The 27,557-nt window shown below is 44.4% G+C and overlaps 2 protein-coding genes across 3 annotated transcripts in view; one reads left to right on the top strand and one right to left on the bottom strand.

Moving 5' to 3' along the window:
- Window positions 1-5,518: 5,518 nt before the first annotated feature.
- Window positions 5,519-27,557, top strand: part of SYN2 (synapsin II) — a 50,884-nt gene continuing 28,845 nt past the window's right edge. Inside the window, exons 1-5 of the mRNA XM_023749420.1 lie at window positions 5,519-5,706; window positions 8,241-8,298; window positions 10,043-10,134; window positions 12,580-12,736; window positions 17,523-17,612. Coding sequence (XP_023605188.1) covers window positions 5,519-5,706; window positions 8,241-8,298; window positions 10,043-10,134; window positions 12,580-12,736; window positions 17,523-17,612 — 585 coding nt within the window. The remainder of the gene's footprint in view (window positions 5,707-8,240; window positions 8,299-10,042; window positions 10,135-12,579; window positions 12,737-17,522; window positions 17,613-27,557) is intronic.
- TIMP4 (TIMP metallopeptidase inhibitor 4) lies at window positions 7,015-26,742 on the bottom strand. Of its 2 annotated transcripts, XM_006083829.3 has the most exons (7): window positions 26,105-26,742; window positions 24,874-24,971; window positions 24,316-24,430; window positions 20,612-20,736; window positions 12,839-19,953; window positions 10,842-11,063; window positions 7,015-7,080 (listed from the first exon to the last, which is right to left on the bottom strand). In XM_006083829.3, the coding sequence occupies exons 1-5, from the start codon at window positions 26,241-26,243 to the stop codon at window positions 19,756-19,758; spliced, it is 675 nt and encodes a 224-aa protein (XP_006083891.1). In that variant the 5' UTR covers window positions 26,244-26,742; the 3' UTR covers window positions 7,015-7,080; window positions 10,842-11,063; window positions 12,839-19,755. The 2 variants fall into 2 exon arrangements, with proteins under 2 accessions (XP_006083891.1, XP_023605422.1); XM_023749654.1 differs by lacking the exons at window positions 7,015-7,080; window positions 10,842-11,063 and having other exon boundaries at window positions 19,264-19,953; window positions 24,943-24,971; window positions 26,105-26,296.

The raw sequence follows: 27,557 nt of genomic DNA, 5'->3' as shown, positions 1-27,557 counted from the left end.
AGAATGTGAATAGTAGTTATAAATCCTAAGAGCTGAAAGGGACCTTAGCAATTACCCATATGGATCTCCTTCTCCTTTTCTAGACAGTGTTTTCTCTACTTGGCAACTGCTAATGCATTTTTCTATTTTCAGCACCTACCACTTTGTGCTCAGTAAATTGTTGCTGAATTTACTGACAAATCACAGACCTTTTTCTACAGCTTACAAAAAGCCAGCTATCTAGCTTGGGGTGTGTGGACATACACCTTTTAGAAGAAACCACTAATTTTCAGGCATGGTTTGTCAGCGCAGCAATTAAGCACCCGGAGGGATGTCACTGGGCCAGTGGAATCTGACTGTTCTATTGGCTGACTGCAGCGTGTCTGCAGTCCACATCTTGCCAGGGGGTGGCAGCAGATGCTCACAAATTCTCTTCAAGATCTGCAGCCCTGATTTTACGCTTTGCATGTAGGGTGGGAAATAGGTAGTCTCTACTATTTCTAGTTTATTTTCTGACTTCTTGATATCTGAAGATGCTTGGGAAAGAACAAGGCCTGAATTAGAGACAGTGAGAGCCAGAGACTAAGCACCTTGTTAAAGATAAATGTCCAAACCAGTGCTATGTATTTACTATGTGCTAGTTTCCAGAGCTCCTAGAAAGCCTTCTCCTCCCTAAGTGACTTCTAGAGACTGTAAATGCATTATTAGTGCCTTTATATTTTAGCTTGAGGTTTTGATCCTTGTGAAAACCTCAGCCATCTAGGGAGGATTTATACACTAGGCTGTTTTTAGGTCCTTTAGTTCCAGTTGGATGGAGATTGAGAACAAATTTTCATGTATGTAAGGATAGAGAAGAAAGAGCATCACACCCTGAATATAGACATGCAAGAACACAGGAGAAGATGGCTGGGCCTGCAGAGGGAGACTCAATCCACTGAATCCTTACAGTGGTCTCTTCTGGTTTTCTATATTTGTCCAGCCCAAACCACATCACTCCTAAGATCTCCAGTCAATAAGCGAGCCCTGATTGTGAACTTACTAAGTACACAGCTCAGTGAAGGAGTTGGAAATTTTTAGATACAATGATTATACTTGTACAGGCTTTACTTAGCTCAGAGAATATAATCTGACAAAAGGAAATAATCAGTATTTAAAATTCAAAATGTTCTGGAAAATCCAGGGCTCACATGGTCCTTGCTTTGAAGCATTATTACATAATCTTAAAAGGTGGTATCAGATGATGATGCTATGAGCCAAATATGAGCAGACAGTAAATTGGATGAAAGTTCAGAAGGAGAAGAAGCCATGTTGGCTGTGGTAAGTAAAACAGAAATAATACCTGGTATATAAATGTCTTGCATTTTGCTTATAGTGCTTCATATTTGCATAGCATTTCAGAGTTTCCAACACTTTAATGTCAGTAATGCTCATCTGGTTTCATTAAGTTTTCATTACAACCTGTGACTCAGGTGTTATTAAATGAGGGTGAAGTACATAAAATACTTAGAATAGTGGTTAGCACATAGTGAATATTTGCTGTTATTAGCTCTATTTTATGTATGAGGAAACTGAGGCTGAGAGGGGCATTTACTTACCCCAAATCACATACCTGACAAGTGGTGGAATTAAGCCTGAACTCAGCTTCCCTGGCTCCTGTTTCTAGACCTTTCTCCATTATCCCATGCATGTAGGAGGGGATATTTAAGCTGGGATTGCCTAGGTTGGGCCAACTTTGGAGGTGGCTTTAGCAGAGAAGTCTCTGAAATAATGCTCCTCAGCTTCACGAGCCTTTTTTGGCAGGTAGATGGGAATTGATGAGAGTATTCAGTGCCTTGAATAAGAAGAGTTAAATCTAGAAGCCTCTACTCATTTTAGCAATAAGGGGAGATGGTCCATCACGGAAGCTGCAAGCCATTAAACTCACATACATCCTCAGCTGGTAGGCTTGTTAAGAAAATGTCACAATAGGGGGAAATTGACAACACAGGCACCCGTAGGTATTTTTAGTCTGTGATTCAAGGATGTACATCTTGGGTTCTGTTTAGGACTGAGCACAAGGGGGTGAATTTGGATTGATTTGACAAGACTAGTAGTCAGAGAGTCCATACTGAGCACTTTTAGTGGGCCCAGCTTATGGAAGGAACTATGTGTGTGTGCGTGTCATAGACTAATAACTTTTTCAAACTTTCAAACACTAGGCAGGTGCTATAATCTTTTTCTTGGTTTGGGGGCAGTATGGAACTATCAGTAAAAACTATAACTGTGTCTATTCATTGCACCAACAATTTTGCCATAAATTATTTGTCTTTTTAATGTACAACATGATGAGTATAGTTAATAATACTGTATGTATACTTGAAATTTGCTGAGTAGATTTTAAGTGTTCTCAACACACACACACACACACACACACACACCCAAATGGTAACTATGTTAGGTGATGGATTTGTTAACCTGACTGTGGTAATCCCATTTCACAAAGTATATGTATACCAAATCATTATGGTATACACTTTATATATAATTTCATTTATCAATTATACTATAGTAAAGCTAGAAAAAAATAAATTCTTTATCCTATGGATATATTTTTAAATGTAAGCCATTGTAACACTGTTATAGCACAAACAACCCAAAAAACTGGAGATCTAAATGCTCATCAATAAATATTGTTTAGATTACTGTAGGACCTTCAAGTGGAATTTCATACAACTGTTAAGAGAGAGGTCTATCAATATGTGATGAAAACATATCACTAAGATGTATTTTTTGCCCGGCCAGTGTGGCTCAGTGGTTGAGTGTTGACCTATGAACCAGGAGGTCATGGTTGGATTCCTGATCAGGGCATATGCCCAGGTTGCAGGCTCGATCCCCAGTGTGGAGCATGCAGGAGGTAGCCAATCAAAGATTCTCTCATCATTGATGTTTCTATCTCTCCCTCTCCTTTCCTCTCTGAAATCAATAAAAATATATTTTTTAAAAAGATGTATTTTTAAGTGCAATAAAAATCAAAGTTCAAAAAAGAAGAGTTTATATAGTACTAGAGGCCCAGTGCGTGAAATTTGTGCACTCCGGGGGTCGGGGGAGTGGTCCCTCAGCAGTCCCGGCCTGTGCCCTCTCGCAGTCCGGGAGACTTCTGGGGATGTCTGACTGATGGCTTAGGCCCACTCCCCAGGAGGAGGGTGCCTAACTCAGCAGTCAGACATCCCACCACTGCTGCTACGTTTGCCAGCCGTGAGCCGGCTCAGGGCTTCTGGCTGAGCAGTGCACTCCCACAGCGGGCAGCTCCTGCATTGAGCGTTTGTCTCCTGGTGGTCAGTGCACATCATAGTGACTGGTAGTTCCACCGTTCAGTCAATTTGCATATTAGCCTTTTATTATATAGGACAGTGATGGCGAACCTATGACACGCGTGTCAGAGGTGACACACGAACTCATTTTTTTGGTTGATTTTTCTTTGTTAAATGGCATTTAAATATATAAAATAAATATCAAAAATATGTCTTTGTTTTACTATGGTTGCAAATATCAAAAAATTTCTATATGTGACATGGCACCAGAGTTAAGTTAGGATTTTTCAAAATGCTGACACGCCGAGCTCAAAAGGTTCACCATCACTGATATAGGATGATGCCATTTGCATATTGAAACATATGTGTATGCAGCTATATGCACACATTTCCCCCACAACGGGAGGATATGCTTGCACTGATAATGGGGAGTATGTGTGATGATAGAGGAATGGGGAAGGATAAACTTATTTTTTATTTTATCCTTTGATTTATTATTTGATTGACTTGATTGTATGACATACCATATACACATATATATATCCTATCTAATAAAGAGGGAATATGCTCATTGCTGTCATGCTGTCGCAAAGATGGCGGCACCCACAGTCAATAAGGAGGGAATATGTTAATTGACTGCCATGCCCTCAAAGATTGCGGCACCCACAGCCACAAGATGGTGGCGTCCAGTCCCCTCAGCTCTGCCAGGGCAGCAGGTGTGCGGCAAGGCCAGGCCCACTCCCAGGTGGGCCTGGCCACTCCATGCGCCTACTTCCGAAGTCCCCCGGTCCCCTCAGCCCCCCAGCCGCCCAGGGCCAGCCTGAGTCACAGGCAAGCCTTGGATGGCAGCTACTCAGCCGACACCCAAGGCGAAGGCAAGCCCCAGATGTTGGCTGCCGAGCCACCTAGGGTCGGCCTGAGGTGCAGGCAAACCTTGGATGGCAGCTGCCCAGCCTCCCAGGGCTGCTCAAGGCTCAGGTAACCAGGGCCGGCCAAGGCTTGCTCTGCCGGCAGTGGCAGCAGCAGAGGTGTGATAGGGGCGTCGCCTTCCCCTGATCGCTGGGTTGTCTCCTGCCCCTGAGGGCTCCCAGACTGTGAGAGGGGGCAGGCCAGGCTGAGGGACCCCCCCCCCCCCCCACCACCACTCCAGTGCATGAATTTTCATGCACCAGGCCTCTAGTATATAAATTTAAGCCATTTGCTCAAGATCACACAGCCAGGAGAGGGCAAAGCTAGGATTCCCACCCCGACTGTGAGCCAGAGCCCTGTGATCCAGAACTTTTCTGGATTCTAGCACATTGCCTCCTAACAGTGCTCTTAGTATCAGGAAGTACTTCTGTCTCTTGCTTGTAAGCTATAAAATTTTTCACGAAAATACCTAGAATCAAAACATCCAAAGGCCATGAGCTAGGAGAATGTGCTCATTCTCCAGAAGAAGGTTTTGTGCCCCCATCCGCCTGCCATCTTGGATCCTTTTTTATAAAATTGTAGCTCAGCCAAGAGAGGTCAGTGACCTGGAGCCAGGAAATACAGACTAAGATTTCTAACAGGACAAATTACCTTAAGGAAAAGGCATTAACATAATTGGAGAGTTGGGGGTGGGGAGAAGGCATGAAAACAGTATCATTAGCCAACTTGGTCAATGGGCAGATGCAGGAAGTGGCAGATAAACCCAGCCAGAATCTATAAATATACTTTAATATTAGTATTCAAAACCTATAAAATAAATTAGCGAATTAAAAAACGTTGGCACCTAGATATAAACTCTTAGTTCTAAATTTAACTCATGAATTTTTTGTGTGATTTGGGCATATTATTTAACTGCTCTGGGTTTCAGTTTCTCCACTGGTCAAATGGACAGCACTATCTGTCTTGGCTGCTTCACAGAGTTGTAAGAAACAAATAAGGCAAGGAATGGAAAATGCAAGGCGCCGAAACCGGTTTGGCTCAGTGGATAGAGCGTCGGCCTGCAGACTGAAAGGTCCCAGGTTCGATTCCGGTCAAGGGCATGTACCTGGGTTGCGGGCACATCCCCAGTAGGAGATGTGCAGGAGGCAGCTGATCGATGTTTCTCTCTCATCGATGTTTCTAACTCTCTATCTCTCTCCCTTCCTCTCTGTAAAAAATCAATAAAATATATTTAAAAAAAAAAAGAAAGAAAATGCAAGGCATCCTACTGTTAATGCAAGGATAAGAAGTTACTGTTAATGTTTCTGAGACTTACCTCAGAGAAGAAGAGCTATTTTGAGATGGAAAATGGGAGAAAGCATCCAAAAAGCATTGCTGGTAACAAGGTAGCACACCTAACCAATACCAAAAAGGAACCCCATGGGTCATATCTTCTAGTTCCTCCCTTTTATAGTCATGGACAAAGACCTACAGAGTGCAAAAGCTTCAGAGCAATGATAGTGCCATGCATAGACTATTATTTAAACCAGTAAGTAAGATGGAACAGTAGCCAAAGGGACAGGATATGCTATAGGTCCCTTGCCCAAGGGGCTTGCTGAACTATGAATGTTGAACAGGGTCCTGGAAGCAAACTGAGAAGCTAAGTAAGGAATTAGGGCAGAGGTGGAGGGATGGACTTCAGTGATTCAACTCCAGGATGGCTGAATGCCTCTGAGGAGCAATTTGAGTGTGGCCAGGGACTTGGATAGGACAAATGACAACTTCCTAGAACGGACTGTTCCAGAACCCAGAGAGGAAAGGAAATAGCTTGGCCTCGTCCTGGGTAGTTCACAGGAACCAGGGTAGGAAGTATTTGTAGTGGAACTACAACATCAAGTCCCTTTTGAACGGAAGAAGGAAATGGGGGAGGGGGGAATGCAATGCAGTACACATGACAAGTTAGTTTTTGTAATGGTGGGAGTGAAGATGGAGAGAATGAATCAACAGAGGGAGAGAGTGCTATGCAGTGACAAGGTGACTGGACTCAGACTTGGGTGTGAATGCTTGCTCTGTCATTAACTTGCCCTATGACACTTTTTTCCTCTGAATCTTGATTTCTTCATCTTGAAAATAAAGACCTTTTCCCCTATCTCATGAGTTGTTAAGAGGATTAAATATGTTATTGAAAGCAAGTAATACACAGTTCCTAGAATGTGATGGACAATATTTTAATATATTCCTTTATTTTGGAGAGGGACTTCTAGAAAATCTTCAGTGAAACATGCTAATTTGAAATTTCAAGCACTGGGAAAGCAAGCCAACCTAGCTAACAGGTACAGTGTGGAAAGGCCCTTTTTACAAATAGAGAACCAGCCAAAGTAGACAGATAAGAAAAGCTTATGGCAGGGAGGACAGGTTAAGGATAAAGTAGGAATGGATATAAATATAAGCATAACACAATCTGTTTATCAGAGACTGTGAAGCCATTAATGCATTAATGTGAGGTTCCTCCAGATCCATGACAAAATGGAAGGTGAATAAATACTATATAACAGTTTGACTCATTTTTTTTCTTTTTAATTTTTAATTTATTAATTTTAGAGATAGAGGGAGGGAGAGAGAGAGAGGGGAACACTGATTTATTGTTTCACTTATTGATGCATTCATTGGTTGATTCTTGTGTGTGCCCTGACCAGGGATTGAACCCACAACCTTGGCATACTAGGATGATGCTCTAACCAATTGAGCTAGCTGGCCAGGGCTTGAGTCATTTTCTTGATTGCTCAGAAATACAGGATAGGTGTTGTGTTCAATTATAGTAGCTTTACTCAGCATCCTTCTCTTTTTTTTCTTTTTCTGGTAGCCTCACATTCTTTTTTGAAGTATGGTATGAAGAAGCAAAATACGTTTCTTTAAAAGTAAACTTTCAAAGGTGGAAACCAAATAGAAAATCAGAGTGAAATGTCAGATGGGGGAAGATAAAGAAACTATAGAAGATTGACTTAGTCTTTACCAGGAACAATATTAGGGAAATTCTTACTTTTAGATTTCTTTGGTAGCCAAAAGACCCGAGATATAAAACTAGAGGCCCTGTGCACAGATTCGTGCACTGGTGGGGTCCCTCAGCCTGGTCCATGGGGATTGGGTGGAAACCAGCTCTCTGACATCCCCCGATGGGTCCGGGATGTTGGTGAAGCAGATTAGGGGCTGACAGTGCCCAGCAGCAACCTAACCCATGGCCAATTCCGTGAGGAATCGGGCTCCCTCCTCCCTCCTCTTTGGGTTAGGGGTGCAGCTGAAGAAGATTCAGGGCCAACAGTGCCCCAGCAGCAACCTAACCCACGACTGATTCCGTGAGGAATCAGACTCCCTCCTCTACTGGTTGGAGCATCTGTCCCCTGGGGTCATTGTGCATCATAGCTACTGGTCAAATGGTCAAATGGTCACTTAAGCTTTTATATATATAGACTAGATGCCCAGTGCACAAAATTCGTGCATGGGTAGGGTCCTTAGCAGCTACTGGCTGCTGGCTGGGGCTTCTCTTCCCCCAGCTGCCTGCCACCGCCGCCGGCCAGGGTCTCCCTTCGCACCTGCCTTGGCCTGGCGCTGCCTGCTCACCTGCTCCACCATCCCGCCATGGTCCCGCTCTCATCGGGGCCTATTGGGACTGGCAGTGCCTCCACTGACGCCGCTGCCAGCACCGTGTTGCCTACGCCTGCCATGTTCCGCGCTGCCCCCTGGTGGTCAGCGCATGTCTAACTCCTGGTTGGTTGAACTCCTGCCCATGGGGACAGTTTGCATATTAGCCTTTTATTATATAGGATTACAAAACCTGAGAGTGAAAAGTGCTTTGATTTATTTTATAGGTGGATAAGTTGAACATGTAAAGGAGGGGAAATGGTTTGCTTGAGGCTCTCAATTATGGTGATCCAATTGCAAAGTTAGGCTCTAACCCTAACCCACGACTCTTGACTGTCATTCTGGGGTTCTGTTTGCTGTAGGCTCGTCTTTGGGATAATGAATTTCTGACCTCAAACACATGTACAAAACTAATTTGTGTTTTTTTATTTTTTATTTTTCCAGGGCCAAGTGCTTTCGGGGCAAAAAAGTCCTTGGAGATTATGATATCAAAGTGGAACAGGTAATCAGCCCGAAGCCCAGAGCTGGATCTGTGTCATCATCAATCCCTCTTGGCATTCCAGAGTGAACCATCTAGTCCTGCTGAGTGGAAGACAGCATCCCTCGCTGGGTTTCAGGCTATCTCTTGAACCCCACCCTTTCCCCAGGGCTTTTCTTTTTCTTTTCTTTTTTAAAATATATTTTATTGATTTTTTACAGAGAGGAAGGGAGAGGGATAGAGAGCCAGAAACATCGATGAGCGAGAAACATCGATCAGCTGCCTCCTGCATGCCCCCTACTGGGGATGTGCCAGCAGCCAAGGTACATGCCCTTGACCGGAATCAAACCTGGGACCCTTGAGTCCACAGGCCAACGCTCTATCCACTGAGCCAAACCGGTTAGGGCCCAGGGCTTTTCTTTTAATGAGACATAGTCCTGAAGGCTGTATTTTTCAATTTTTCTGACTTTTTACCATGGTTCTGGTGTCCATAGGGAGGCAAATAGTGTGGCTCTTAGGGCCTTCATGTAGTGCAGGGTTCTCAGGCTGAGGAAAACCTTAGAGGAATGTCTTTCCAAATCACTGGCCACAGCTCCATGTTATTGGTGGCATGGTATTCCTGGGTAGGCACATGTTTGGCATTCAGGTGTGTGGCCTCCACTGGTGACTACTCTGGGCTTAAGACTATAATTCAGAGAGAACTTAGAAAAGAACACCTCCTTGTTTTAATGCAGTAAAGTCCTGAAAGGCTCATTTTCTATCTTTCTCTATTCTTTGCTTCATGATAAATAGAAATTAGATTCATTTGGGTAGAGAGGTGGGGGATATGCAATTTAAGCAATTATGTATTTTCTATGTAATAATAGAAGTTACTCATTATTCCTTACACAATGTGCTGTGGTTTACAGAGTACTTTCCTATCCATTATTGCATTGCATTCAGTTCTTAAAATAAGTTGTTATATAGACAGGGTTGATCAAAATTTTCCTTTTTTTAAATTCTCACCCAAGGATATGTTTTCATTGATTTTTAGAGAGAGGGGAAGGAAGAGAGAGAGAGAGAGAGAGAGAGAGAGAGAGAGAGAGAGAGAAAAAGAAAATATTGATCAGTTGCCTCCCATACACTGAACAAGTGGGGATTGAATCCGCAACCTAGGTATGTGCCCTGACCAGGAATTGAACCTGCAATCCTTTGGTGTATAGGATGATGCTCCAACCAACTGAGCCATCCAGCTAGGACAAAATTTTTTCCATTTTACACATGGGAGGAACTTTTCCTCCAGAGAGTATAAGTAATTTGTCTAATGTCGTACACAGCTAGTTGGGAGTAGAGCAGAACTAAAACCCAGTTGCCTAATCTAAAATCTAGTGCTTTTATGTTGAAACTGATAAAGGGCACATTTGCCCTGGTTCAAATTCCTGCTCTCAGAGAGGCAGCACAAAGGATGCTGGGAGTCTGAAGACCTGAGTTTTGCTTCTTTACTGCCAACAATAAGTTTTTTGTTTTGTTTTTGTCTAGGAAAGCTACTTAACTGCTCTTTATCTCTGTTCCTCCTGCCTCATAGAGTTGCTATGAGTTAAATGAGATCAGTTTGTGAAAGTGCTTTGAAAATTGTAAATAAAATGGTGGTGAGGATGTTATTGCTGCTGCTATGTGGGGGATTTGGCAAAGTTAGGACTGTGGACTTATTCCTCTACTGTTATTATTATTTACTTTTTACCATAGTAAAAAACACATAGCCTTCTTAATCCCTACTGTTACTTTCCAGGCAGAATTTTCAGAGCTCAACCTGGTGGCCCATGCAGATGGGACCTGTGCTGTGGATATGCAGGTACTCCGGAATGGCACAAAGGTTGTCCGGTAAGGTCCTTTCTCTCCTTGGGGTTACTGTCACTGTCTCCAGAATTACCTTCTCTGGCTTGCAGAGGCAGTTTCAAAATCAAGTGTTGGAGTGGGATAATATTACTATGTATAGTGTGTAGAACTTAATGATGTGTGCTGTGCAGAAGTGGTACAGGAAGTCAGAGGAAACCAGCTCCTGCCTCAGGGAGCTCTTAGTCCAATGGTAGAGAAAGCTTCATGGACTAAGAGCTTACTTAGAGGTAACTGGATTCCTGTTAGAGGGATTCCAGGACTCCAGCCCCACTTCAGCCAGTACAGCCATGTGCTTTTATCTCTGCATATATTTTCCCTGGAAATCAGGACTCTATTGCTTAAAAATAAAGTTTGAAAACCTCTGATCTATTTCAGCCTCTTATTTTACATTGATTTGCTCAGATTGACTCAGTGAGTTGTTAGCAGAGCCCTGTGTTCTATGTGCATTCTCTTAACTCCAAGTCCTGTGTTATTTCTATATTCCTCATCCCTGGGAACTCATAACTCTAATAAGAAAGCCTAGAGTCAGAAGGGACATTATGGGTGGAAGAAAAATATCAATTACAGAGCACTTATATGCCAGGTAGTGCAATGGGCACTCATAGATGTGATCAAACATAATACAACATTTCTGTGAGGGAGGTGATGAGAATTCCAGACTGGGAAAATGATTTCAACAGTATTATTCTTACCCAGGGCTCGATGTGGCTTCCGGTTTTCAGATGTGTGAGTCTTGCTCCACGAAGAGTCTTCACTTCACTCTCTTCCCTATACCAATCTGCAGTACCCTGACACTGATGCCTCCAGTGTCCAATAGGAACTGGGTCAGTGACAGGACAGGCAAAACTCAGGTTTCTGGAACCTAACAACAGGAAATGTGAGCTTGTCCATCCTGAGTTCATTCATCCTGGAGACTAAGGAGGACAGAAAAAGAGATAGATGTCTGTCCATACGGGAGTGAGATTGGGGAGATCCTACAAGAGAGATAATAATGGGTTTCTCAAGCTACAGGTAGAGTGAGTCATAGGGGTGCATGCACACAAGCAGATAGTTACAGGTGCCGGGAGGGATCTGGCAAGAATAAGGCAGGCCCTTCCAGGTACCAGTATAGGATCTCAAGAGCTGGCCACAAATCTAGAGCTCAATTCCTATAACTGGGGTTTAAGATTTGATCTTAGGTACAGCTGAAGCCAGTTTCCCAGAATTGGGGCACTAGGAGGTCAGAGCAGCTCCAGCACTTGATGCTAAGTCTCCTGAGTGACGGAGGAGGGCTCCTTCCATCCCCACTTTAAAAGATTGATCTTTGTGCCTGGGTGGGGCTGTAGTTGTAGGGGGAGGTTGGATAGGTGCCTGGACAGAGAACCAGGTAGATCATTGCATATGGTGTGAAATTGCTGAGTCCTAGAGCCTTAAGGGTGGAAGCTGCCACAGAATTGAATTTCTGAGATGAGGTTCCTCAGGAGTAAGGGCATGAACATAGGGGCCCTAGTCCTGTAGAGCAGCTGTGGTTAAGAGCTTTTCTGGCTAGAGGTGAAATACAGGGAGCCTTCCCATGCATGGGAACATTCTGTACTCTCAGTGTTTCCTGTAGCTGTTGCTCAACCTCAGTTCTGCAAAAAATATTTGTACCTCTCCCCAGTGTCCGTTTTGGAAGAATAACATTGGGAAGTCTGGCATCTGGTTTCAGCCAGCTTGGACCCTTGCTCTCCTGGGGGCCTGATGAGGGCATTGCCTATTTTAAGGAGCAGCTTTATTGACTCAAAACAGGACAGTGTCTGCTGGGACCCCCTTGGAACACCAATTCTGGAGCCACAAGGAGCTTCAACTTTTATACTACCCCATAGTGATAGGGAAAATTCTTGTTCATTTAAGGTGTGAGGATCTAAAAGTGTTTCTTTCCTCCTGAGGGCATTTGTACCTTATGAAAAGGCAGTGCTTAACCAATAGGAATAAGGGAATTTTAGAAATATGTTTCTCAGCCCTAGCCGGTTTGGTTTAGTGTTTAAAGGGTTGGCCTGCGGACTGAAGGGTCATGGGTTCGATTCCAGTCAAGGGCACATACTTTGGTTGCAGGCTTGGTCACTGGCCCTGGTTGGGCGCGTGCGGGAGGCAACCTTTCAATGTGTCTCTCTCACATCGATGTTTCTCTCTCTCTGTCTCTCCCCCTCCTTTCCACTCTCTCTAAAAATCAATGGGGAAAAAAATATCCTTGGGCGAGGATTAACAACAACAAAAGGAATATGTTTCTCTTTGAGATATGCCGTAATACCTCATTTTTAGTCCATAAAGAATAATAATAATAAAATAAAGGACTTGGACCAGGTGGCCCCGAAGACCCCTTCTCTGTCTTGGGCTTTGGAAATGGGAGACAAGGTGATGTACAACCTGAGGTGCTGGTTAATGGCAAACTTGCCTCTACATTTTTACCAGGTCCTTCCGGCCAGATTTTGTGCTCATCCGGCAGCATGCATTTGGCATGGCGGAGAATGAGGACTTCCGCCACCTGATCATTGGCATGCAGTATGCAGGCCTCCCCAGCATCAACTCACTTGAATCCATTTACAACTTCTGTGACAAGCCATGGGTGGTAAGTGAGGTTCCCTTCCCTCTAGGTAAAAGGGTAGGATCCAGGTCCTATATCTCCCAGTCCCCCAGGAGGGACCACTGGTAAACAAGATGCAGTACTTACCAGTTGAAAGGATATGGGAAGAGCTTCAGCTGGAACATGGGAAGGATAGGCTCTCACAAGAAAACATTATCATCATGGGCTGGGGCACCTTAGCTGCATGTGGACCTTTGGCCTTACAACAAAGTCACACCAAGATTCTGTGCAGAAGCCCTAACAAATCTGTAAACTCTGCCCTCAGCCATAGGATACAACGATAAAAATAACTGTTTCTGCCTTTGAATGGTCTAACCATTGGAAAGGTCTGAGGCCAATGGGGATCAAAAGGATGGTCCATCTCAAAGGGGTGTTAGTGACAGTCTTACCAAGTGTTTTAACAACCTCAAAATCAGATTTATCTATAAATATATGAATCAGACACTTATATGAGATGTAAGTGCCCTTAGGGATAATCAAATCTCTGCCCTTCATGTAGATATATGAAAATTAAAAAAGGAAAGTAAGGAGTGTAAAACCACTTACTATATGGTGCCAAATTCTGAGATTTTCCTATTTTAATTTTATTTAATCCTCACAATAACCTTACAAGGAAGATATTATTATCATTATTATCACTCTTTATAGAGAAATGAGACCCAGAGAAGATTAAGTTACTTACCAAAGTTATAGAGCCAGGATTTCTCTAGATTGCACTACCATACACATAAATTAAGTTAGCATGTGAGGAAGAAGCTAGTGTTCTCTTCTTTGGCCAGTCTGGAAATCTAGGAGGCAGTGGAAATTTCTGAGCAGAGAGAAAGAGTGAGGCTAGGAGGGAGAGTGACCTATGATGGCTACTGGGGTGCTCTGGCCTCCCCTCTGATAGCTGGGGCAACCCAGCTCCTATAACTCTGCTACTCCAGGCTGGCCCTCTTAGAAGGAAATACCTGCCCCTAATCACATTCTTTTCTTATTTTTCAAAAATCAAATTTCAGTTTTCACACACTAGCCTGCCGAGAGTCAAGGCACTGGTGGCTGATTTTGAAGTTCCTGAACCCCAAGCCTCTCCACCACTCAGGGAACTGGAGGGGATGTTTTAACCAAATAGATCCATTGCCTCTGCTCTTGATCTTTTTTTTTTTCTTTTCACACCTGAACTCACAGTTTTCCTGTTCCCTTGGAAGCCAGCAAAATCTGACAGTATAAGAGAAAAAGCAATGAATGAGGAGTCAAAAGATCTGGGAGCTGTTGTGGTTGAGGAGGGAGGTTGGGTTCCCAACCTCTACGTGTTCAGCCTTTCCCTCTGTGTGGCCTGTGGCATCTGGAATCCTAGTGTTATAGGAACAGGCTAAAAGAGTTGTGTGCTTTGAGTGTGTTGCTATTTGCAGAAGAGCACATATGAGGCCTTCACCAAACTTCTTTTCTGAGGTCCTCTCCTTTCTACTTAGTCATGTGCCCTTCCTTACTGCACATATGCCCTAGTCCTTCCCTCATCCCTTCAATACCTATTAGAATTTGGCTCCCTCATAGTCACACAGGGTGAGTCTGCTATTATTAGCTTTTTCTGGGTGATTTCACTAATCAGCCTTCTGACTAAACATCTCTCTATGCTATGTGTTTTTTTTGTTTTTGTTTTGTCAACTAGCAATAATAGTAGTACCTGCCACCAGTTTGCTAGCCTGGGTTGTTACAATCTCCTACTATTTGGGGTATCTTATAAAAGCTGGTTCCCTGCTTTATGTTTCAAAACTGTGCCAGAGGCCAGGGAGGGGAGAATCAGAGAGCCTGTGCCTAGGGCTTTGCCCCTCCAGGGATCAGGATCTGGTGAGGGTTCACATTCTTACCCATTCACAATCCCAGCACATTGCTTTTGGCATTGCATGAGAACAGCAGGGCTTCCTGGCTAGACACCAAGTTCTCCCTTCATTTTTACTCAGCAGCTACCATACTAATGGCATTTTATATATTGTCCTCTGCCTGTTAATGGGAGTGGACAAATTTGGTGACTGTGAGGGGAGGGGTTCCCTCTAAGATGTGGCTTTGGTGCATATTTTCTTAAATTTCTTTATTGTGGGTATCCTTGGTGTGAGGCCTTAGTTGGTTGGAAAACGTCCTACCTTACATCTGCTATCTCATAAATTGGTCAGGGCAGGCACACTTGGATTTTGGAAATAGAAGTGGTCTTATCAATGAAAGTAGCATTCCAGAGAAAGCAAGAACATCTCCATACCATATTACTACACATTTATCTGAAATTCCTGTCACACTTTTTAGGTTTTTTAGAGACAGATGCACTAGGGTTGAATTAAGTGTTTTATTTCTAGGAGGGATGAGGGCAAATTATTAAATTCAGACTGATCTTGAAGTCCCATTTCTTCCAAAAAGTCTTTCCTGATTCATTGGTTAAGTGGTTTCAATGAACATTATCTTCCTATTTGTTGCCAATATCACCCCCAGGTCCCAAATCCATTCTTTTGTCTATAGATAGAGGAAATAACCCTTATCGAATATTACATTTGTTTAATTGGTGACTGTGTGCTTGTGACTTAATCTAAGGTTCCAAGAAGGCAGGGGTTAGATGCCAAGCCCAGTACCTTGAGCAGACAGGACTACTGGAGATAAGGTTGAGAAGGGTAGGGTGAGCTACCAGGGACCCAGCTAATGCCTGGGAACTGGCTACCATTTTAGTCTTGGCTGTCCCAGGACTCTGGGAGTGTGCCGTGGGCCTTTCTGGCATCAGTGTGGTGCCTGTGTAACTATCCCACATGTTGGGAAGATAGGGACCCACATGCCTTTGTGCTTTGCCAGGGCGTGGGCTGCAGCAGGACAGAGGTTGTTAAGCAGAGCTGGCTGGGGATGCTGAAGGGCCTTGGGAGCTCAGGCAGAGCAGGAGTCTAGCCAGATTGAGACTTAAAGATCAGATCAGGTGGTGGAGAGAATCAGAGACAGGAAAGGTATGAAGCAATGGTCTGGATAGTCAAAGCCAGTTGAAGAACCATAGAGTGGTGAGAACAGCAAGGTGCAATGAAGAATGCAGTGGGAAAGAAGAGACCTGGTAGCCTCAATTCCAGGCATGGTCTGGGAGCCAAGGCTTTCCTTCGCTTCTCTAGGTTCAGTCTCCTCACCTGTAAAATGAGATGTTTAGTCCAGAGCTCTCTAAAGTCTCTTTCAGTAATAACCTCCTAGGGGCTTGCGCGTCTGTGAATCATGCTTTTAGTCCTGGTGGATGTTTAGAGATCTAGAGTCACCAACCAATCACTAAGGAAGTGATGCAGAAATTTCAACATTTTCCAGCATTTCAAAAACAGTAACAAAATTCTCTTTTCCCGCAAAAGGACCACAAGAGATGATCACTTAAACTGCAGTTTGATGATGGAGTTTGGGAGGAAATATAATAAAGGATGTTATTTGTGGTAAAAAGTTTGAGGAACTGATCAAGTTCATTTCTCTCATTTTGTATATAAAGAAAAGGAGGCCTGGAGAGGAGAAATCATTTGCCAAAGGACACCTAGCAAGTTAGAGGCAGAACAAGAATCAGAAGACTCCAGTTTTCTAATAACCCAGTTCTGAGCTTTTATTACTTCAGCCTCTTTCCCCCCAGGCTCATGTGCCAACATTCCTTATAGAGAACAGGATCTAAGCTTTGGAAAAATGTTCTAGCTTTCCTTTCTCTGATAAATAGAAGGCAGGTTTGATCTGGCAACTTTTCCTTCTAGCAGTTCCAGAAATTGGGGCTTAGACTGTGAAGTAACCCAGTAGCACTAGAGGAAGGATGCTGGATTACCCCTGCTGCCAGTGTACTGGGGATAGGTGTGTGTGGTGTGTGTGAATGGATTGAGTAGGGAAGTAACCTGTGTTTCCTGTGTGAAGAGCATGGTTTCTGCAGAGACTGAAAGGCAGCTACTTGGAGGAATAGAAAGAGTTATGAATTGAGAATAAAGGGACCTAACTATGAATCTGGCTCAACCATGTGACCTTGGGGAAATGATTTGACTGGGTCTCAGCTTCTTCACTTATAAAATTGTAGGGGAGGGGAGCAGAGGATGCTAGATATTTGCCAAAGGCCTTTCAACCCTGACACTGTAAGTATGCATACTTCACCTCTTCCTCATGGAGCTGTTCTGGTTTCTCATAGGTGAAGGGGCTAGTTGAGTTCAGTTCTTAGATGAGTAGTAAGTCCCACAAAGACTGAGTCTGTCTATCCTATATACCAGGACCATCAAAATCTTCCTGAAGAACAGCTTCATTCATTACCCCCCTGCTCAAACTCTGATTATTTCATACTACCTATAGGGAAAAGATACTGTTTCTTTGCCTGGCATTTAAACTTCCCAAACTTGGCCCATGTTACCTATCCAGCTTCATCACTTGCCATTTCTAGAGATGCAGGTGTTTAGAATTAGAGAACCAAATTTCAATCTCAGCTTCACCTCTTTGCAGCTCTGTGACTTTAGGCAACTTTTGTACCCTCTCTGAGTGTTATGTGTAAAATGAAGATGATAAAGTACCCAGTTCCTCATTTTAATATGAGGCTTCAATGAATTATCATTAAAATTGAGTAGGTACTGAATGAATGTTAGCTCACTCTCTCATTTTCTCAGTTAAAGAATATGTTCCTTGAGAATAGGAATTGTACACCTCTTTTATATCCTCAGAGCACAAATTCCTCAACAGAGCAAATGCTCAATAAATATTTTTTGATAGATTGCTGTTTTGTCTGTTCTATAAGTTGTCTAGATAAGCTGAAACATTTGTTTCTCTTTTACAGTTTGCCCAGCTGGTGGCCATCTACAAGACATTGGGAGGAGAAAAGTTCCCACTAATTGAGCAGACATACTACCCCAACCACAAAGAGATGGTAGGTGATCAGGTGGGGACTTTAGTCTCTGTTATTTCCACTCTGAACTTATTCACATTATAACTGTGGGGCTCTGAAGAGGGTTTTAGTATCTTAACCCCAGTTGGAGCTGAACTGCAGACCTGCTTTGTGAGGCCAGAGTGGCTGTATTTTAGCTTATAGTCCCTTGTCTCTAAAATCTGGAGACAGAATAGGGAAGAGCAGAAACAAGCCATTTTATCAAGCTGAGAAAATAACAAACCTATGGGTCAGTAATCAAAAGATCCCACTCTTTGGATTCTAGCCCTGGCCCTGCCACATGTCATTGGACTAGTTAAATTTACTCACTTTGTGTCACTTTCCCAACTGGAAAGTCAAATGGGCATAATTGTTCCTAACCAGGATCTTGAATTTGGTACAAAATTTAAGTAATAGCCTTCTGGGAAAATGTGAAGCATCCCTCAGATGTCAGGTGTTATTCCTGCTATTATTACCAAGGCCTTTCATTCCCTTGGCTTTGTCAAGATTGTGAGAAGACTGGGTTAACATTATGCCTTCTCTGAGGCCATCCTAGGATATCAGAAGGGGCAGAGAGATGGCATGGTTGATTGGTTTTTCCTCCATGGAGACCTGGAGCTCGCTCCCTCTTCTTCCCCTCTATCTCCACACTCTCTGCCCCAGGCCTGCATGGTCAGTTGGTGATCATGCTTAACTCACCAATGGAGACTCTCTGCCATAGCATTCTAGTTGTACTCTGGGACAGAGATTATGTTTGTTACCCTCTACTCCCTTCTCAAAAAGGAACTACATTTGTACCATTTCTGTGAATCAAGAGCCTTCTTCTGGCATATTGTGCATGGCCTTGCTTCTCATCAAACAACGTATAGAAAACAAATAACAACAACCTTGAGCCTTGAATAGAACTACCTCCTTAGAGGTAGAGCTTCCCAGGGAGAGGCTCTGGAACTTTAAGCTCTTGTCCTTAATAAATCCTTGAGACCAACATCAGGGCTTAAGAGATCTATGCTTGGAGTTCTCAGGGAGTCCAATACACAGTGGTAGGGGGACTGAGTTGAAGGAAGGATGGGGAGCAAAGCTGGATTTTTCTTGCTGTAATATTTAGCAGGGCTAACCACAAAATTTTTTTTGAAAAAATTGCAAAGTATATTGTCTAATCTACCATCCTTTTCCCCCAAGAGCCCTTGTGTTATTTCTCTCTTGTTCTCTATCCTGAAATTTGCCCTCCAAAGAAGACCTCCTGAGATCTCTCTGATGTGTTAAAATCTAAAGGAGAATTTCAACTCTAGGCTTTTCTGGCTTAAAAAAAAAGTTTTGAAGTAGGAATGAAGACATTAGTAATCTAGTAGAGAAGGACTTTCTAAAAGAAACATAAAAGAAGACTTATGGACATCAGGTGAAGGTATTAATGGTAGTTAACCTGCAGAGATAATACCTAAGTCTATTCTTATCCAAAGAGGTGTGCTAGGGGGCCAGACCCTCTGCCAGGAATGGGACAGAGGAGATTACAGCGTGTAGTGGGAGGTTAGGCCATTGTAGGTCTCATATTGAGTGATTCTATGCCCTTGTAAGTCACTTCCCCAAACAAATGAAAGTGTAAGAGAGGATCAAGATGAGCTGAGATTGGAGTAGAGGATACACAGCCATACTATGCTGGTCTTTTCATTCTTCCAAATCAGCCTGTTTATGATACTGTCAACCTGTCTTCTGGTGTTGTACATCAGATAGCTACACTATCTCATATGAATAGCATTCACCATTTCTTCACTATTAGATCAATTAAGGTAAGAGAAAATACATTTTCCTAGAGAGAAAAGGGAATATTTCTGGCCAGAACTATTTTGATTCTAATCCAGAATCAAAACTTTCAGTAACAGGTATTGGCTAGAAGAAAAAGGTTTGGGAGGCAGGAAAGAAGGGCTGAGGGCAGGATACTTTCCCTAGCCTTTGACATGTTTGGGCTGGGGTTTCAGGCACAAGCTGTAACATACCCTAGCCCTGTTCTAACACTAGCCAGACTGTCCACTTGGTACTTCCCCTTGGCTGGCAGCAATGAGGCAAGTGGTGATAGCCAGAGCTTTGTAGAGAGGAAGAACTGGCTTGTTCTTCAGAACTCCTGAAGGAATGTGGTGGTCATTGTTCTTTACTAGGGCTGGATTATGTCAAGAAACTCCTTCCTGAGGGGCAGGCGTCCCTGGTACCAGCTGCAGGTGCCATCAACATGCTTCATGCAGACATAATGCCGGGCCTGGTACCCATAGAGTTTCCGTTCCAGCAGCCAGTCTGTCCAGAGGCACTCGTTGGGGGCTGAGATGGTACAGGGCACTGTATAGCAGGTGGTGACCTAGAGTCATAACAACACAACATCAAAGTGAGTAGGGTGTCATTTTTCTACAATTTTTTTTCAGATTCATATACATCCTTACAACCTAGCTCAAATGCCCTAGCCTTATGAAGTCCTTCTTAGTCTCTAAAATTCCCCAAGTTTTCCTTCCCCATGGTTTCCCACATAGTTTTGCCTCTCTAATGGCATTTCTGGAGTCAGACAAACCTGAGGGTCCTTACTCTACCACTGACCTTGAGAAAATTACTTTCTAGAGCATTCATTTCTTTAAAATGGAAATCTTAATTATTCATACATTTGTTCTAAAGACTACATTAAAATATTTAAAATAAATTGACCATTAGAGGGCCTGATTAAGAGTAATTTCTGTTAAAATGGTAGCTATACTATTTCAGTTTGCCTTATATGATGCCACCTTCCTTGCCAAAATGTTAAGTACTTTGAGATCAGGGACTATGGATCATCTTGCTTTCCCATCTCTAACTTTATACAGTACCTGATCCATGGCATATCTCAAGTATACTATAGTAAATGAATAAATGCATGCATGAAGGAAGAAGTACCATCAGCAGGTGCCATTAAAGGTGAGGCTGAAAGGCTCAAGACCCTCCCCCCCCCAACCCCCCACCAAAGACCTTAGAAATGGACATCCTCTTACTTGGCAGCCACAGTTCAGATGGTAGTGGTGATTCAGACTTTCTTTTTGCAAAAAGGATAGATTCTCCCAGGGCTCAATGTAGTTGCACAGATGGATGAAGACTTTTCCATCACTGAGGACCTGACCTACAAAGGGAGATAGAGGAGAACCTAGCATGAGGAATATGTTTGTGAAACTCCAGAAGTCTGGATCCTTGAAGAGCCCAGAATTGCAGCCTCTTTAATGTGTGTGTTTTTTGTTGTTTTTTGGTTTTGTTTTGTGTGTGTGTTTTTTTTGGTGGCAGTGGTGACATAAGACTCAATTAAGGGACCAAAAATATCTCTATAATCTTTATATCAGAGATTATGTTTGTACAAAGGAGAGTTGTGGGATAAAGGCCTTTTCCTTTAGTGTGATGCAGAGAAAACATGGGCTATAAAGGGAGATTCTTAGTGAAACCCCTTTCTTTTCTGTCATTTACTAGATGTGTGACCTTAAGAAAGTCATGTAACTTCTCAACTGGAAGATGAGAATGATAAGGTTATTGTCAGGATTAAATGAGAGAATATTTGGTAAAGCTTCTGGCACAGTAGTAGGCCCATAGAAGATGCTCAATAAATAACAGGGCCCTTCCCCTTTCCAACCCTTCCCAATATCTACATAGGCCAGTCTTCTGCTCCATTGATACCTATATTGGTATGTCTTTCTCCTTCTCTATGGGAAAGTGCCCCTTCTTTACTTATCAAATAGTTTCCTATCTTCCAAAGACCCTTTTCAGTACAACCTCATCCTCAAAGCCATCCCTGACCATGCTAGCTCACATCTCTTAGAACTTTAGTCATTCATTTACTTACTGAGCAACTACTAGACCTGGTACCATGAATGCAGAAATAAATATGGTAGGATCTTTGATCTCAAGGAGCTTAAAAACAAGTAGGTCAGACAGATAAATAGGCAAAAATTATACTGTTATCTACACTAATAAAAGCCTAGGTGGTCCTTGCGCCCTTGCGCAACACTCTCACATCATCACAAGATGGCCACCCCCACGTCATCACAAGATGGCCGCCACAAGATGGCTGGCAGGGGAGGGCATTTGTGGGCAATCAGGCCAGCAGGGGAGAGAAGTTGGGGGCGAACAGGCCTGCAAGGGAGGGCAGTTGGGGGTGACCAGGCTGGCAGGGGAGGGCAGTTGGGGGCGATTGGGCCAGCGGGGAGGGCAGTTGGGGGCGATTGGGCCAGCAGGGGAGGGCAGTTGGGGGCCATAGGGCCGGCAGGGGAGGGCAGTTGGGGGCCATCAGGCCGGCAGGGGAGGACAGTTGGGGGCCATTGGACTGGCAGGGGAGGGTAGTTGGGGGCCATAGGGCCGGCAGGGGAGGGTAGTTGGGGGCCATAGGGCCGGCAGGGGAGGGCAGTTGGGGGCTATCGGGCTGGCAGGGGAGGGCAATTGGGAGCAATCGCACCAGCAGGGAAGCAGTTAGGCATCAATCAGGCCAGTAGGGGAGTGGTTAAGGGGCGATCAGGCTGGCAGGTAGAAGTGGTTAGGGGCAATCAGGCAGGGAGGCAGGTGAGCGGTTAGGAGCCAGCAGTCTCGGATTGTGAGAGGGATGTTTGACTGCTGGTTTAGGCCCAATGCGGGATTGGGCCTAAACAGACAGTCAGACATCCCCTGAGGGGTCCCAAATCTTTTATATAAACACTAGAGGCCCGGTACATGAAATTTGTGCACTGGAGAGGGTGCAGGCTGGGCTGAGGGACACCCCTCCAGTGTACGAATTTCGTGCACCGGGCCTATAGTGTTTATATAAAAGATGCAGTATAAGAACAAAGGAAATCACAATTATCTCTGTGGAAGGGGCAGGGGGCAAGGAAGCTGTCTAAGAGAAGATGATGCTCCTGTTGGGCTTTGAAAGGATGGTTAGTAGTTTACCTGCCAGACAAGTTGGGGGAAAGACTTCTGGACATTGGGACTTCCTGTACAAGGTGGAGGGGCACAGCCCAGCAGAATACCTTCTATAACTGCAAGTAGTTTAGTTTGGCTCTGGGGAAAATGAGGGGCTGGAAACTCAGTGATAAGTGGCAGGAGACAAAACTGGAGAGGTCAGCAGTGTTATGGTCACAAAGGACTTTCACCATTAGGCAAAAGAGTTTGTGACTTCTCTTGAAGAGCATGGACATCTCTGATGACTTTTCACTAGACCTGTGTTTTGTCATTTATTTTCATCCTTGGTTAGATTTGACCTCCTTGAGGGCAGAAAGCATGCCTCTTGCTTTGACTGATGCACCACAGTGCCTAGCAGTGGGCTAAGCACACAGAAGGTAGGTACTTAGGAAGGAAGGAATGGCCTCATCTGCTAGTCCTGGGATGTGGAGGGCTCAGTGGCATGCTCTGCCTCTGCCTCTCTCATCCAGAGGCTCCCAGATCAGCACAATTCCACATTCTTAGAGCTGGGGAGCCCCTTCCAGTGTGTCCTTCAATGCTTATGAGTTCTCAAGAGTCAAGTTTGGACTATGAGCTCTTTGAGGACTATGACTTGTGACTGAGTCTCCACTCTCCTGTCCAAGGCCTGGCAGCAAGTAGGTGGTCATTCATTGCTGAGTGGGTGGACAGATAGTGGAATTTCTCCTTATCTGCTGTGTTTTTCTTTTCCTTGCCTTTCTAAGCATTTTTCATCCTTCAGGGCTAATTTAGATCTCACTTACACAATGAAGCTTCCCTAACTGTTTATAAGCACATAAATACCTTCTTCCTGAACTACAAAATACTATAGTATAGCATTCACTCACTTATAGAGTCATAGTTTTATGTGGTTCTTTAATTGTTCTATCCCAACCAATTCAGCATGGAGTTTACCTGCCAGACAAGTTGGGGAAAAGACTTCTGAACATTGGGACTATCCTGTGCAAAGGTGGAGGGGCACAGTCCAGCTGAATACCTTCTATAATTGCAAGTAGTTATACCTGGGCCCAAGTTCGTGGAAACAGAACCATGTTAGACTCAAGGCTCCTGTTAGAGTTTGTGCTTTACTCTACCCCCTAATAGGGCCTGGGGTGTGAGTTAGCCACACAGACTCACTATGAGTCAGGGGTATGATCCAGTGTGGCTGTCTAAAGCTAATGCCATCAGAGGCTACAGTAACTATAATGTGTGTGTTGAGGGAGAGGGGATCACACACACAATTTTCCTTTACTATGTGAAATTAAGACCTTTCCTGTAGTGTTGTGTCCAGCTCATTGTCCTGTACTATGACAGGAAAGGGACAGGGACAATATCCCATTGGAGAAGATGGCCAGCAGACCTGAAGTTAGAGTGCTTGCATCTATTGTCCTCAGGCCTCTGATGCATCATCATAGAGCAGAGGGCAGAGCTGAATCCACAAAGAGCAGTTTCAGAGGGGCAGACTTGGGCTCAAGATACCAAAAATCGTATGCCAATTAAAACTGTTTGAAAATGGAACCAGCTACCCTAGGCTGTGAGAGCAACCTGTTCCTAAAATAGTGAAACAGTGGCCAAGGTCACTGTAATGAGGATTCTTGCATTGAAAGGGAGGTAACCAAGGCCCCTCCTGATTCAGAGGTTGCCTCTTAGTAAGTAACACAGCTCTGTTTTATACCCAAGAATGTGTTACCTGCTCAGCTTGCTGCCCAAGGGCAGCCCTGGCTCCTCCTTGGCTGCCTTCCTTAGGACAGAGACTATTGGGGCCACTTGCTGCTCTTTAACTTACCAGTCAAGAGATACTGCTTCTGGCTGTTTGCTTCTAGTTTCACACCACAGAGGGAGGAATCAAAAGGTGTATAGATATACTGGATATCCTTGACTTTCTCAAACCCTTTAAACATCTGAAAGACAATTACAAAAAAGCAGTATTATATTAGGTCAATGAGTGAACTTTATATTTTAACAGGGAAAATTTCTCATTTCTCAGTCTAAAGAAATTAAGCAAATGTCTAGTTCAGGATTTGATGCACACAGATGGCCTAACTGGGTCATTTCTCTTTTTAAAAAAAACCTTGGTTTATTCCAGTGAGAGGGGAGGTACCTCCAGAAGCCCCATGCACAGGCAGCTATAGGACTAGAGGGACATTGAGGGTCTGTCCTGCACTGTCATTCAGATTCTGTGGGCCGTATTCCCAAAATGTCATCCACTTCCACTTTAGCATCAACATCCAGGATCACTGAGCCAGACTGCCTGACCTATAAGCACCACCCTTCCCAAAACACACACCCTAACCCCCCCCCCCCAAAGCCCAGAAGGTAAAAGTGCTGTCCTGTCCCCATGTACCTTTATCTGTTTGATTTCATACCGGATCATTTTTTGAGTGTCAGCAGGATCTGCACTGGCAGGAATTACCTTCTCACTGGAGATCTTGGCCCGGATCACTGCATAGGAAGCAAAAGAGGGGACCTTCAGCAACCTGTGGGGGTAATTTGGGATGTGGATGGCCTGGGGCCCCTGGAGAATTTTGTAGGAGAATTCTGGATTGTGAGGAGGAGGATATGAGAGAGTGGGGACCTGGAAACTCCTGTGCAGGCAGGCCTACTAGGTCCTACAGTCTCTACACTTTACTTGCTAGTTTTGAGTCTAGCTCACAGACCAGGGACTGGGGGTGGGCATCAGGATAGAGGAGGGAGAAGGAGCCCATTGAGGGTAGGTCAGTGTGGTCATCTATTGATGTAGCCCAAGGACTAAAACAGAGCCTGCCCAGAGTTTTGGTATCTTGAGCCCAAATGTTTATTGAATTAATAAATGATCTGACCCTGCACAGAGGTAGCTCATCTTTTGCCATTTGGTAATTAATCAAAAACTGTTCATGAAGTTCTTCCTCTGTGCCTGGCCTAACACTAGGTACCAGGTCATAGATGTGATTAAGACAGGGTCCTCTATCCTGCAGAACTCTTGGTCTAGTGGAGAACACATTTGCAAACAATAGCACAGCATAGTAGAAGCACAAAAATGTTAAAAATGCCATAGTAGCACCAAGGAGTCAGGAAGGCTTCAGAGAAAAGGGGATACCTGAGTGAGACTTTGAAGAATGAATAGGTGTTTGCCAGGAATTTAAGGATGGGGGGAAGGGCATTCCAGGCAGAGGGAAGAGAAAGGGTAAAAGATGTGTATTGGTGTGAGTGTATGATGGCTCAGTTATATGTAGGCTTGGACACAGGGAGGTTTATAAGGAAAGCCCAACCTCCTGGCGCTGGCTTTCCCCTCCCCCCATCCAGTAGTTCAGAATAATCACAGGATAGTTCCAGTGACTTGTTCAATGACAGTAGGCAGGGGTGAGGGGGCCGCTATGGAGGCCCCTTACACAGTCTTAATTTCCTTACAAGTCAGCCAAGCTCTGCCCCTGCAAGGTTGCTATGGTGCCGGCCTTGCCCATCAACCCCAACCGGAGGCAGCTGGTGCAGGATTTGAGCTCCTCCCATTCCCTCCAGACTACAGGTCTACAGCAATGCCCCGTACTAATCACACACAACCACCCCCAGCTGTGTACCTCCCAGGCCTCCGGACTCACCAAGCGCGGAGTGGCAGACATGCTGCTGGGGGTGCGAGGGGGCGCAGCTGCACGCCTCGCCCAGCCCTGGCGGCCGCAGCAATGCCAGCAGCCGCAGCAACAGCGCCCAGCTCCACACGGTCTGGAGGCTCCGGGGCATGACACTGCAGAACCCCAACTAAGCCTGTGGGGTCTGTCGGATCAAACAGACTCTCCAGGGCACTTTCAGAACGTCTCACGCCCCTCGCCCTAGGCTTTATGAGGTGGACCTAGGGCCAATCCCGCCCTGTGGGCTCCGCCCGCCTTTGGCTGTAAGCCACCCGCAGCTACAGGACCCACAGCCCTCCTGACTGGCAGCCTCAATAAAATGAAGAGGGAAGCCAGGAGAAGCCCTTAGCTTCCATTTCCGTGCCTGAGCAATTAAGCCTCCCAGAAGTGGAGGGAAGGCACTGGGAGAGGGGATGGTGTAACGGCAAAAAGAAAGCACAACAAAGACAAATGCAAGAGGCAGAAGACCAAGGGACTGTGATTCAGGCAGAAAGAACAAGAGTGAGGAGAGGCACAAACAGAAAGAGTGAGACAGGCAGAGTCATCGAGAGGCAGACAGAATTACAACAGGCAAAAGACAGTGACAGAGAAGGACGAACCCCTTGCTGAGCTGCACACTGGGAATGAGACAAGCTTCTCAGGGCTTCTTTCAGCTGCAGGAAGTGTTTTCAATGCCCTATTTAGGAGGCTCCAAAGCAACAGTAAACAGTAATGGAATAAGACAGAGAAAGTTGGGGTGTGTGTGTGTGTGTGTGTGTGTGTCTTGGCTCTGTCGGCTGGGGGGTGGGGAGAGATGTCAGAGAAAGCAGCCAGTGCTTTAGAAACCCTTTCCCATACCCAGAGCTTCAGACTGCAGATGGCCGAGGACAGTGCATTTGGTGTGAGCTCAAAGCACAGAGTATCTCATTACCTAGCATAAACCTGGGACCTCAAAGCCTCTTCAGATAGTAGCCTACTGATTCCTATCTCATGTTGCTACTCACTGGAGAGACCATGTCTTATACAAGGTGGGGGCAAAGGTAGGTTTGGAGAGTAGTTCTTTTAAGTTTTTATTATTTGTCTGTTAAAATACAACTACCTCAAAGTAGAATTTACCCTCATAAGGATCTCTTTCAAATTACAAACATGTTGACTTTTTATGTCAGCTCTCTTCCAAACCCCAAGCTGGGCAGAAAAAACATACTAGGCCAGTGATGGCGAACCTTTTGAGCTCGGCCTGTCAGCATTTTGAAAAACCCTAACTTAACTCTGGTGCCGTGTCACATATAGAAATTTTTTGATATTTGCAACCATAGTAAAACAAAGATTTATATTATTGATATTTATTTTATATATTTAAATGCCATTTAACAAAGAAATCAACCAAAAAAATGAGTTTGCCTTCACTGTACTAGACTGTTTGTTGGTTGAGCTTGGGGTGTTGGTG

This window comes from Myotis lucifugus, unplaced genomic scaffold (assembly GCF_000147115.1).
Source record: "Myotis lucifugus unplaced genomic scaffold, Myoluc2.0 scaffold_8, whole genome shotgun sequence".
In the NCBI taxonomy this organism is placed as follows: Eukaryota; Metazoa; Chordata; class Mammalia; order Chiroptera; family Vespertilionidae; genus Myotis; species Myotis lucifugus.
This window is presented reverse-complemented; position numbering and strand designations above follow the sequence as displayed.